The following is a 13,949-nucleotide window of genomic DNA, read 5'->3' on the forward strand; positions in this document are numbered from 1 at the left end:
ACACAGAGGGTGGTACGGGTATGGAATGAGCTGCCAGAGGGAGTGGTGGAGGCTGGTACAATTGCAACATTTAAAAGGCATTTGGATGGGTATATGAATGGGAAGGGTTTGGAGGGATATGGGCCAACTGCTAACAAATGGGACTAGATTAGGTGCCAAGTGTGAGGTTGTCCATTTTGGAAAGACAAATAAGAATGCGGAATACAGGGTTAATGGTAGGGTTCTTAGTCAGGTGGAGGAACAGAGGGATCTTGGGGTCTATGTACATAGATCTTTGAAGGTTGCCACTCAGGTGGATAGAGTTTGTAAGAAGGTCTATGGAGTATTATCGTTCATTAGCAGAGGGATTGAATTCAAGAGTCGTGATGTTGCAACTGTACAGGACTTTGTTTAGGCCACATTTGGAGTACTGTGTGCAGTTCTGGTCGCCTCACTTTAGGAAGGATGTGGAAGCTTTGGAGAGGGTGCAGAGAAGATTTACCAGGATTTTGCCTGGAATGGAGAATAGGTCGTATGAGGATAGGTTGAGAGTGCTAGGCCTTTTCTTGTTGGAACGGCGAAGGATGAGGGGTGACTTGATAGAGGTTTATAAGATGATCAGAGGAATAGATAGAGTAGACAGTCAGAAACTTTTTCCCCGGGTACAACAGAGTGTTACAAGGGGACATAAATTTAAGGTGAAGGGTGGAAGGTATAGGGGAGATGTCAGGGGTGGGATCTTTACCCAGAGAGTGTTGGGGCATGGAATGCGCTGCCCGTGGGAGTGTTAGAGTCGGAATCATTGGCGACCTTTAAGCGGCATTTGGGTAGGTACATGGATGGGTACTTAATCTAGGTTAGAAGTTCGGCACAACATCGTGGGCCGAAGGGCCTGTTCTGTGCTGTATTGTTCTATGTTCTATATTTCCTCCACCTCGACTGGCCACAGCAAGGTTAATTTGAAAAGGATCTCTTCCCATGTGGATGCATTTCTCCCAGAACAAAAGAATTTATGGTTTAAACAGAGGCAACGTCAGCAAGTGTTCTATGTTCTATATTTCCTCCACCTCGACTGGCCACAGCAAGGTTAATTTGAAAAGGATCTCTTCCCATGTGGATGCATTTCTCCCAGAACAAAAGAATTTATGGTTTAAACAGAGGCAACGTCAGCAAGTTAAAGAAAGAGTGACTTTATTAGTTACTAAACGTGGTAAGAAATGATAACACAACACATAAGCACACACTTTTGAAATAAGAGAAAAGATTTCTTTAAAAATCAGTCTCTTGAGTTCTGTGTAGTGTAGAAGACATGACATTGGGTGAAACCCGTGGCACTGCTATTTGTCAGTGAGCAGTTAATTTCAAGATGCTTGTTTTTCAATGACAGCTGCAAGATCTTTGTCCTGTTTCCTTTCAACTGCATTTTCACTTGCTCTTGCTTAGAGCAACAAAAGATTTAGTGCTTTTTAACCTGCAGCATAGGAATGACTAGAGGTTTTCTCAGTTGTGACATTCCCAGTATATAATTTCACCCACTAGCACACACTGACCAGGGTTGAAATTGACATTTAGCTCTTGTTTTTGTGTGATCTTGAATGGAGAAAACACTAACCATGTCTGCAGTTTGGGACATAAATTCAGGAAATGATTTTCTGCTGATGATGGGGTTGTTTATTCAGCCCCTCATTATCACTATTGTTACGGGAGGTTGTGTTCAATTTATTTTGATTTACTTCTCTCCTTTTGAAGGGTCACTGTTTGCAATTCAAGTGTGCCATTCCAGGGTCCCACTCCAAAAAGCCATAGAGCTTACATTCACAGTCTTCTTTTGGCCATAACCTCTTTTTAAAAGGACATATGCTGTAATTAAACATTAAATGTGTTCATAAATAATTTGGCTTTCTGATCTATTGTCATGATGTTCTTTATTTCAATTATTTATACTGAGTTTCTTCTACTTCTAATCACCTCCTGTGGCAACATCCCAACTCCAATGTCACGATATTATTGTGAATCAAATCACCATTAATTGCAGCTATGTAAGCCTTGGGCTCGACTGTCCGTTTGAATAGTATGTGCTGCAAGATTTTACGCATGAAAGTTTGAGTGAACTCAAGTTTCTCCTGGTTATCAGTGGAAATGTTGCTGAAGAACACATACAGAGCTAAGCTTGTCGAGGGCATGGATCATATTGCTGTCTCTCTAGCTGATATCTCTGTATTCTGATGATCCCTAATGCCTGCATGGTAGCTTTGTAACTTTGAGATTGGGCTGATGTTGTTTAAGAAGACAGTGATTTTCACAATTGTGAACAGATCTTCATAGATCAGGTGCACAATCATAAAATTGAATATTTTATGATTCAGTACAGCTGCAGCTTTATGAACAGGAGCAGGCATGATGAGGTTTATAAAATCGGAAGAGCATTGATAAGGCGAATAGAAAAGGTCATTTCTCTAGGGTAGGGAAGTTTAAAACCAGGGGGCATAATTTTAAAGTGAGAGGAGAAAGATTTAAAAGGGATTTGAGGGGCATCTTTTTCACATAGAGGGTGGTTTGTATAGGGAATGAACTGACAGAGAAAGTGATAGATGTGGGTACAATTACAACATTTAAAAGACATTTAGAGGTACATGGATAGGAAAGGTTTGGAGGGATATGGGCCAAACACAGGCAAATGGGACTAGTTTAGTTTGGGAAACCTGTAGCATGGACGAGTTGCAGCAAAAGGTCTATTTCCACGCTGTGTGAATCTATGACTGTATGTATGCATTCAAAGATAGCTTGATCTTTGGAGAATCTTGCAAACTGCAAAATCCTTCAGAACTTATCCTCCTGTTTCTTGAAGTAGCTGGTGAAAGTGACAGAAATGTTAGCTGGGATATATGCAAATCGCAGATGGATTGACCTGATTTGTGGCAGCATGGAAAGTGCTGGAGATGAAAAGAAAGTTGAGGGTTGTCTGTTACTGACCTCTGAACAAGGTTTTGTGTGCAGTGCTTTATGTAGTGCTCTTCTACAGAATTATTCAATATGTTTTATTTCAATTACCTTTTCTTCTATGGCAAGTTGAATCTGGGAATAATCTTTATCCCTCATGTCTGTCTTCTCTCCAGCATATTCTTTTGAAGGCAGTGAGCATTCAAGTGCTCCAAGTGCATCTTTACTGAGCAATAAGGCAGAATTATGATTTAATTGGATTTGAGATGATCGCACTATTTGATTATGTTTCGAGTGGAAGTTTTACTTTGACTTGTAAAACAATAATTGTTAGTGGCAAATATTTTCCCTTCTATCTTTAGACATGAGCAGCCTCACATGATCAACTATCATAGAGTCGTAGAGATGTACAGTACGGAAACAGACCCTTCGGTCCAACTCGGCTGTGCCGACCAGATATCCTAACCCAATCTAGTCCCACCTGCTAGCACCTGGCCCATATCCCTCCAAACTCTTCCTATTTATATACCCATTCAGATGCCTTTTAAATGTTGCAATTGTACGAGCCACTTCCTCTGGCAACGCATTCCATACATGTACCACCTTCTATATGAAAAAGTTGCCCCTTAGGTCTCTTTTATATCGTTTCCCTCTCACCCTAAACCTATGCCCTCTAGTTCTGGACTCCCCGACCCCAGGGAAAATTCCTTGTATCTGTATTATATCAAGTGATATTCTTTATCACATTGATCTCATGCAACCAACATCCCCTTGATCAATCTCTTCCAATATAAAGTCACTGGTTTTGACTCAATCAGTACATTTTATAATAATATTATAAATATCTTGCTATACCATTAGGACCAAGCTGTCTTTTTAAATACTTCATAAGTCAAATGACATTCCAATTCAGCTTTTGGTTAGTGTGTAATAATGTCAGCTTTTAAAAGACTTGAACCTGGACTGATAGTTACATATGTGAACTATCCAATATGGACTTAAGTCATACATATCAGGAACATTCAAGTTTAATCCCTCATCTATAGTTAGCTTGCTGATCTTAGCCAGGCCAGTGATCGGGCAGTGCAGTTCCAAAAGAGTAACTCAACTCGGATTTTTGCTCTTGATGCTCAATGATTTGTCAATTTTGACTGTAATACCACTCTGCTAGCACTCACAATCATGTGCACATTGTGTTTTACCTGCACAAGTCAGTACTCCAGGAGAAGAGAAAATTGTAAATACTGTATGAGATTTCCTTTTAGAACACTTAGAAATAAACTAAACTGAATAAGCTGTAGAGAATACAGAGAATACAGCTGTAGAGAATACAGCTTTAACAGACAGAACCACAGAAAGAAAGAAAATAAATAAGCCTTATAAACCATACCTAAAGTGATCAGGATTTAGTTCTGATAAAACATTGTAAGGAAATAATGGTGATTTTGCTAGTTACATAACTAAATTTATTCATTTCCAAAGATAGTGAGGAAAGTTTCCATTAAAGCAATAAAACACTATTAAACCAGAAAGCTCAGACATCAGTAGTGACAAGTGCCCTTCACAGTTTCATTTCAGATGCTTTGTCGTGTTCAGGAAACTGAAGCTCATATTATTATTGTATTTAATAAACATTCCTGCAACCAAACAGTGAAACTGGTCAAAGAAGGGAAGAAAAAACTGCAGCCAAACATAAAATAAATTAAAAAAGCATTTCAACAGGGTTTCTTACCATATACAAATATGTACTATTTTAAAACATATTGTACAATACTATATCTTAACTAAATGTTTACAGGAAGCTCTTTACAATGAATGAAATTTTGACTTTTAAAAAAATCTGCTGCAGTCAAATCAAAGCAACACACCAACCAAAACACACCGAATTTGAAAATATATTGTCATATATGTTCATAGACATAAAAATGCACTTAAAAACTATACAAAGCCACTTAATTTCATCCATCCTTAACTATTGTGGTCTTATGGCCAAAGTTAATGTTGGAAATATTGTTTTTAATAAATGAATTATAATTGTGAATTGAGCTGCACATTTGCATTTGAAAACAGAATGATACACAGACAAGCTGCTTCACAGATGTCAGTGTATTACGACATACATTTTTAAAATTTATAACAGAAAAGCATGCAATTTGACTTACACTAGTTTAATGGAGTATAAACTATTCAACTCTGATGGAGATAGAATGAGAAACATTCATTCAATTGGCTTGTGTTTCAATTGGCAATTGATTTTGGCTGTTTAATAACACATCCACTTTTGTAGCAAATCTAAGATAGAATTATGTACAAAGCTTTAAAATTAATAAACGCATTCAAATGTGTACCTACTTAAATAGCGAAAATATATTTGAATTTTTAAAAACTACTGAAAAATTACATGGGTGATTACTTCTTCTGAAATGAATATAAAATAATTTCCTCTAACAAAATGTTTGCTTATTGGATATACATACAAAGAAATTAAGGTTTTCTTTACTGTTATAAAGTGGTGAAAGCAGTTGACACTGGATCTAGAACTCACCTTTGGGAACAACATAAGAATAAACCACCAATAGGCAGTATGTATGATAAGCATAAAAATAATATTGAAAAACAAAGAGCAAAAGAATATCTCTACTGGACTATATGAGCACTCATTAAAATATCAATATTGTAAGGCACTATCCTCAACCGTCAATGTTCACAACTCTGACTCCATTTGGTTTCAGATACATACAAAATGATTTATCCAGACCTCCCTATCTGTGGAGACCAATGTCATGCATGATAATTGGATTTCTTTAGCCAGAAGAAAGTTTAGATTCAAACAAGGTCCAGATAAGTTCTTCTTTCTCCATTAAATATTTGGAGTGACAAGTGGAATGCAATAATTTTGATTAAATCTTAATCATTTACACATTTGGGTTGATTATCACTAAAATTTATCTTTACATTGAAGAGACAAATGGCATAAGCCAGTGGTTTGAGATAAAGTTGGAATTTAAGTTTAGTAAAAATAAAAACACAAGGTGATAGAAACTATGTATTATTATTGATTGTAATGTTTGCAGCAGAAAAGCAGATTTTGTCCATTTTTAGAATTGTAATTTTTTTTTACATATGGAGAATGGAAGTTCTTGTGATCTAAGTACAGTAGGTTAGAGTAAATATTATTACTGGGGTAATCTGTAAATATTGACAGCATTGTTGACTTGCACCATATGTGATGGACAAATGTTGATCAATTAAACTGGAGGCTAACTTTAACCCACATATAATTTTTAAGCATCTTCAATTTCATTTTAATAATTAAATAGATGCTTTTTATTCTTTAAGAACACATATAGGTATGAAATTTCACAAATTACTTCCTTTCCACTGAGAAATACATTACTCAAACAAAGCAATATATTTTAAGCATTGCTAATGAAGAACAGATGTTGCCTTTTTAATCTAAATACAGAGCCTAGTCCAATCTGTTTTGTCTGAATAAGATGTAAATTGTAGGATATTGTATGAACAAATAGTTAAGACAAAATTAAAACTCTAGATTATGTTAAGAAATATAGCAAAAATGAGCTAAATATTAACCAGATTTGATTTGAGGAGCATCTAATGGACTAATTTTGGACCTGAGTGAATTTAATACTTTGCTGGGAAGTATTTTGTAATGAATGGAACAGCATTTAATGGGAGAGTAATTATTGCATTTGTGATATTCTAACATATCTCTTATTGTTAATTGATTTGGTATTAAGTAGGGCAATTCAGGAGGCAGGACTGGTGTAGTCTCTCTGTTTATCTTCTACTAATTTGGCTCCCTCACTTGTTTCCTCGAGCTTACAAAACCCTGCTTGCAGAGCTGTTTCATTTGACCATTTGGAATTGGAATGGATATTTCTGAATCATTACAACTGTGGTAGTTACTGGAGCTCCCTGGTTTGTTTTAAGCTATATCAGATTTGTATTTAGCCATTTAGCAAACATTCTGTAACTCTGTCTGCTTGGAGTGAGCTTTTTGGAATCATACAACATCTTCACAAATATTTTGTATTAAAATGCTGCTCACTGACATTAAATTAAAAATTGTGCACTGATCATGTGGCTTACTTTACTGTTGCAGTACATAACAAATAAATTGTTATTTTTCAACGAATACATTTGCATTGATTTGTATAGGTGATTTACATTTTGAATTACTTAATTATTTAAAAGATAATGAAATAAAATTCAAAGAATAAAATAAATTGCCCACAGCAATCTGTAATTGGCTGGGTGGACGAGATGGAGCTGAAGGAAGGGGCCAGTGCATCATAAACAGCCTTGAAACACAATATCTTTAGAAGGGCAATGGCAAGTTGTATGAAGGAGTCTTGAAGCACTTAAAAAGAAATTTACAATAAACACAGTTCCATCTCAGAATTCTGAATTCCAGACACAAATGATCTACTGCCTTAATCTGTTGTTGGTCCAGAGAGTTGCGCATTTAAATGCAGGTGAATGGGTTTGTAAATAAAATGATAAATTATCTTTCTTCTGAAGGCACCATCAGTTTTCATTTGTTGGAAGACTTCCTTTTGATGTTCAGAATGAAAACGAACAGAAAACAAAATGTCAGCAGTGCAAACCCAGAACCAATGTGCGTACTCCTGTGGGGTTATCTGCAAGCACATGACTCCACTTTCATGTTTGGGTAGACTTTCAGCACAATATTCTTGTTTTCATCGACAAAGAGGATGCTTAACGATGACATTTTCTCTGGTACGCAGCATGGTTCGGGAATCCCTGGAACCACGCCGACTGCTCTCACTATACTTTGAATCGTTGCGTGGTTTGAAGGCCTTAATGACTAAAAGAAAAAGGAAAAAAAATTACAGAAACACAGTTTAAGTGTTTTATACTTCTGTCTATCTTACAGTGACAGCTTGTGAATAAAATACACATTGTGTTCTGGCTCTTAAATCTCCAACATTTTGGAGGATAAATGAATGTCAGATACAGATTCATCATGATCTAAATTGAATAGTTGAACAGACTTAAGAAGCTAAATGGCCCACTCTATATTCTTACAAACAAACCTGTTTTACAGATTCAGGATTCAGATTTGTGGAGATGAACTCCTGGTGCTGGAAGTTCACAGGTTTTACAACATAAATGAAGTAAAGAAAACCATTTAAATTTATAAGTTGTACAACACAGAATTTAGCACATTTTTCAACATTTACAAAGAACTTGATGAAAGTACGCAGCCTAATGCCAGCAATATTGTCTCACAAATGCTAGCTAATGGTTATTCTGTCACTTTTCCTATAACTTGATGAAAAAAAACAGGCTAATGCCTCCAATAAAATAGCAGGACTGTGAATTTGATGAAAGTAGATCAAACATTTCATTACACCTCTGAAGGAGTGACTGGTCATCCTCATCTATACAGATCTGTTAAGGGTAATTCTGCATCTCTCATTAGCTGATTGTAACATTCCATTGGCAAATGCACTTAACACATACCATATTCAAATGCAGCAACATCTGGATAATATCCAGGCTTGGGCTGACAAATTGCAAAATAACATTCGCACCACACAAATGCCAGGAAATGAGCATCTCCATTAAGAGACAATTTAACCACTGTCCCTCAACATTCAATAGGGTTGCCGTAATTGAATCACCTACTATCAACATCCTGGGGTTTACCATTCAGCAGAAGCTCAGTTGGACTCACTGTATAGATACAAGAGCAGGTCAGAGGATAGGAATACAGCAGTGAGAAACTGGCCTCTGATTCCCCAGTGCCTGTCCACCAGCTACAAGGCACAAGTCAGGCAAATCATGGAATACCACCCACTTGCCTGGATGGGGGCAGCTCGAACAACATTCAAGAAACATGACACCATCCAGGACAAAACAGCCCGCTTGATTGGTAGTACGTCCACAAGCATCCCTTCCCCCCACTGTCAATGCTCAACAGCAGCAGTGAGTAACCTACAAGGTGTATTGGAGAAATCCAAAGATCAGACAGCACCTTCCAAACCCACAAGTTCCACCCAGAAGGATAAGGACAGCAGATACATGGGAAAACCATCACCTGCAAGTTCCCCTCTAAGTCACTCATCATCCTGACTTGGAAATATATCGTTGTCCATTCAATGTCATTTGGTCAAAGTCCTGAAATTCCTTCCTTAAAGGCGTTTGACTCAACATACAGCATATGGAGTACAACGCTTCAAGATGGAAGCTCACAGTTACCTTCTGAAGGGCAAATCTGGATGGACAATGAATGCTGGCCCAGTCAGCAATGCCCAAACCCCAAGAGTAAATTTTTAAAAATTGCTGGGGAATAGGTTGCCAACCAGATTCATAAGATGCAAGTGAAAATATGAAAAAATGAGCACCTACCTTGAGCATTGGGAACTGGCAGGCACCTGCACAATAATAGGCATCAAAGGACTTGGGAGAGATTATCCACTCACTCCATCCTATGTCTGCAAAATCCACTTTCAAGTAACGGCGAGCACAGTTTCTGGGCTCATTCCACTGTCTCCGTCTTGCTTTCCTCAATGTTTGTTCATCATACTGAAGCGTCTGTGATTTCTGCCTGTTACCCTTCCTCTGCTTTGACTTTCTCTCCCTGTCTGCTGGCCGAGGATGTAGCTTTTTATATGGTCTTCTTGTTTCCCACGCAGTAGCTTCATTGTACTGGTACTCTGCACCAGGCAATTCATTGTTGTGCAGGGGCAAGAGTAAGTTAGTTGATCGTTTCCTTCTTACTTCAGATGTCCTGTTTGCGGTATTGATTCCTAAACCCTGCACTTTGCTAACAAACGATCCCCGGCGTCTTTGAAGAGTGCTCACCACAGTGTCCAGTTCTGAAATTGCAGAGTCAATTGCGTACACCAAGATATAAGGTGAATGCTTTAAAAGTAACTGTTTCCAGAAGGTTGGAGCAGAAGGCATGATCTCAATTCCAATCAAAAGGTCATCATTTGACTTTAGATGGTTAATCACACTTGTGATGTCTTTCCACTGCCAAGACAGAAAGTCTCGATAAAAAGTGGATGCATTTAGCACATGATGACCCAGAATTCTGGTGATATTGTTAGCAGTGGCAAAAACCCAGATTGAAAGATCAATGTTGATTTGTTTTCTGCGTAAACGACGACTGCAGCCCTTTGAGGACGGGCAAATATTGCTTTTATTTTTTGCAAGATCGGCTGTATAATAATGTAAGGTAGCAGCCAAAATGTCTTCAGATTTTGACAGGGAAGTCAGATTAAAAGTATGAAGTTGCTTGTCTCCAATCCGCCCTATAATAATAAAACAATAAAAGACTTAACATCATCAGTGTCAAAATTGAATAAAATTGCAGCATAACGTCATTTATGACATTTGACTGCTCACTTCATCCCAATTTATTTTGTGTCATGCTTGCGTGACATCCTTTATTTCATAAGATATGTTCCACTGAAGTATATTAATTGACAAAATCTATTCACAAATGATAAATGATGAGATATTATCAACTTAAATTCTACAAGTTACATGAAATCAAAATTCTTTTTAAATATTGTATTTTTCTGAGGGTGTACATTTGAATAATAAAGGTTACTCATTACATAGGGGAGATCAGGATTCCAAATAGTGGTGCTCGATGCAACTTCTCATTTAACATTTTCAAACAATCAGCAAAGTTAAACATACAGAGAAGTTGTGAGTTACAAATGTTAAGGAAGTTGTATTAATGACCAAACTTACACCTTGTCCATTTGACGCCTGTTTATAACAAGTTTTGCTTCTGAACCAGAATATTGAAGACTGAAGTCAACAAGTTGATATTTGTTGGCAATGTGGCCATGATAGTCAACCCAAAATAAAAGCAGATTAATATTAATAATGCATTCACATGCAGCCCTACCCATTTGAAGCAAATTGCTATTACCAATAGCAGTGTGAAGGTAAATCTGGGAAGGTCAGGAGAAAGGGTAGAGTGGCAACACTACAGAATGAACACAATATTGTGGAAGCACGGGTCTTGCTTTTGCTCACGACAGCAATTTTAAACCTCAGATTTCCAACTAAAACTTATCATACATCATGGCATTTAAGTTAACCTTTGAAGCCTTCACATAGCCTATGAAAAGCAGCTTCCACTTATATACTCAGAATACAATGTGAAGTGCCAAGGTGGGTGTAAATAGTCATTATTTTTAGAAGAACAATAACACTGGCAATTAACAGATAGTGTTTCATGATTTATTGGATAAATTAAACGTAAAAAAATTTTAATTACAATCAATATGTTTTAAAACTGCCAAATTATTGTCTTATCTGACACAATGTATGTTAAATTCATCCTGAATCATTTTGACAATAGCATCATCAAAAGAATCCCACTTTGGATCAGATGTGGTTCTTCACTTTCAAATTCTTCCCTGAGCAATAAATCATCTTGTTCTCTAGCCAATGAATTCAATAATCCTCATCTTTTGTACAATCTGATGACAGTTTGCACACTGTTGGCACCACACAATTTGATAATTAAAAACATCAGGCAAAGCAGAATGCTTTGACTTTTTTTTTCTCTGTTGACCATCCACTTATGTATGAATATGATTCTTCAAAGATTTTTTGAGGCCACATTTAAAGGTTGAACCATGAGCATTAGGCTCCTCCAGTGCAACTGCAATGTGAATGTTATTTCTTTGAAAATACTTCTTCATCTCACAATTTATATGGGACATGAATCCCTTCCTAATGAATGCTTTTCTTTATGTAGACCATCAGAGCAATCAGTCCACACATTATCAATCTAAAACCTCACTTTACCCACATCCATCCAAAGTATCGCATTTTGTTGCTGAAAAGAGGAGTCAAATTATATGCCAAGCACATGATTTTTGACATTATTGAGATGGGGTTACCTAATCCACTGGGTCTGTGGTGAAATGTCTTGCACCTATTGGTGATGGCTGCTGCTTAGGAGCAACAGTCTTCCCAATGCGATTGGAGATAATTGCCATAGCTTAAACAGTGGTGAACTCTTCCACCAGCATATGAAAGTGCCTTGCACTTGTTTAAGATGGCTACCCAATGAGTGGGCCCAAAAGAAAACACTAACATCCAAATACACTCCCATTGCCAACTTTGTCATTCTTCCGTCAGGTGTGCAACACATACTGGAGTTCAGTGTACAATCTCAGATGACATTTCAGTTGAAATGTTTAACTGAGGCTCACTCTGTCTGATTTGGTTCTTCAGGTGGGTGTTCTGTTTAAACCAGAACAGGAAAGTCTCCTGGTGATATGGTTGATCTTTTCCTCAATCAACTTATTCAGAAATGGGTGAACTGGTTATTATGGTTTGTGGAAACCTTAACGCTGTATGCTGAATAATTGAAATGACAGTGATCATATTTTGATACGATTCACTTTAGCTAAAGTGCCATGAGTCATTTCTGAAAGATGGAAAGAACATCTCACCTTTACAATTGAGAAGCTGCATTTTCCTCCTGCTCACACGGGATGGCGCTATTGAGCTATTAACAATAAACTGGTGAGGTTACAATTGAATTCAAATTCAGTAGGGTCGGGAGTTGCCAGTTACCAACAGTGATTAACTAAATTACAGATTTATTTACTCAGTAACAAAATTGAAAGTTGCTTAACCAGACAAATATGTTAAGAGATAAACAAAAAGACCCTGAATCAAGCAAATTGACATTTTAAATTGAATTCTTGTGGAATGTTGTAACGTACAGAATTTAGATAAAAAACTATTCTCAGAAACATTTATAATTAAACTGAAAGTTTTGGTGACAGTGACAGTGAGTGTCCAGCAGTTTCTCAGTTATAAAGGCTTCCTCTGTTAGTTGTCTATGCGATGTTTCAGTGTATCTTTCAGGAATATATTAATGACAATGAAACACTTCCAAGTTCAATAACTAATACTATGTAGTCAATATTTTTTGATGTAAAGTTTTCAATGTAATCTAAAGGTCCTGGAAAATAGTCTTCTGTCCAGTGAATGGGAATGGGAATTTGAGCCTTGGAATGGTGATCACACGGAATCTGCCCTACTCTCTGTGCTCGGAGATATGTGCATAAAGTGGTCTGGTCCTCGCACCATTTAAGGAGCTATGACAACCTGAATGTGGAGGAAACTGACAATGCAGCTTTATCAGTTCACTAAAGCAGGAGATCAGCCAGCTTAAAACTGCAGAAGAATCAAACAAAGTCACCAATTTCCAGAGGCTTTTTTTATTGTCTGAACTGTAATATCCTATTCAGTTGTTAGATCCCATCTCCATCAAAATCAGATTCGTACACGTGCATTGGCAGAAATCTGGCCTGCAATTGTGGCCAAGTGATTTAGGCAATCACATTTTGGTCTCCCTGCGTAAGTCACCATCAATCATGGCAGGGGTGGGGCAGCTCTTGTGGTGCAGTGGTAGTGTCCCAAACGCTGAGGCAGATGGTCCAGGTTCAAGAAACACAAGACCTAGAAGTCACAGAATCACAGCAGAATCTGGAAGAGGAGGCCGTTTGACCCATTGTCCCTGCACCAGCTGTTCAAATGAAGATCATTATCTAGTGCCAGTCTCCTGCTTTTCATCCCAATACCCGTGCATGCAATTTTAATTCAAATCATATCTAATCCCCTCATGTATGTTTCAACTGAACCTGCAGCCACCACACTTTATTTCACACATCAAATTTACTCCTTTGCAAACACTTTAGATCTCTGCCCTCCTGTTCTGGTTTCTTTTACAAGTAGGACACTTTGCCACTACCCAGCCGATCCAGTTAGCTCATGATTTTGAAAACATCTATCAAGAATCTTCTAAGCCTTCGTCTCTCCAATGAGAATAGTTCTAACTTCTTCGACCTATCCTCATAACTTAATTCCTCATCGCTGCACCCTGTAATTCACATCATGAACTCTCTCCAAAGTGTTCACATTCCGCGCTCTCTCCAACATGTTCACATTCCACGCTCTCTCCAACATTTTCACGTTCCACACTCTCTCCAACA

General features: G+C 37.5%; 1 protein-coding gene across 1 annotated transcript in view; it reads right to left on the reverse strand.

The window, feature by feature from the left end:
* Positions 1 to 4,529: 4,529 nt before the first annotated feature.
* bmp3 (bone morphogenetic protein 3) overlaps positions 4,530 to 13,949 on the reverse strand; it is a 35,877-nt gene continuing 26,457 nt past the window's right edge. The window contains exons 2-3 of the mRNA XM_043696224.1: positions 9,319 to 10,226; positions 4,530 to 7,771 (exon numbers count right to left, since the gene is read on the reverse strand). Of these exons, the coding sequence (XP_043552159.1) occupies positions 7,580 to 7,771; positions 9,319 to 10,226 (1,100 nt within the window). The 3' untranslated portion in view covers positions 4,530 to 7,579. The remainder of the gene's footprint in view (positions 7,772 to 9,318; positions 10,227 to 13,949) is intronic.

This window comes from Chiloscyllium plagiosum, chromosome 1 (assembly GCF_004010195.1).
Source record: "Chiloscyllium plagiosum isolate BGI_BamShark_2017 chromosome 1, ASM401019v2, whole genome shotgun sequence".
Classification (NCBI taxonomy): domain Eukaryota; kingdom Metazoa; phylum Chordata; class Chondrichthyes; order Orectolobiformes; family Hemiscylliidae; genus Chiloscyllium; species Chiloscyllium plagiosum.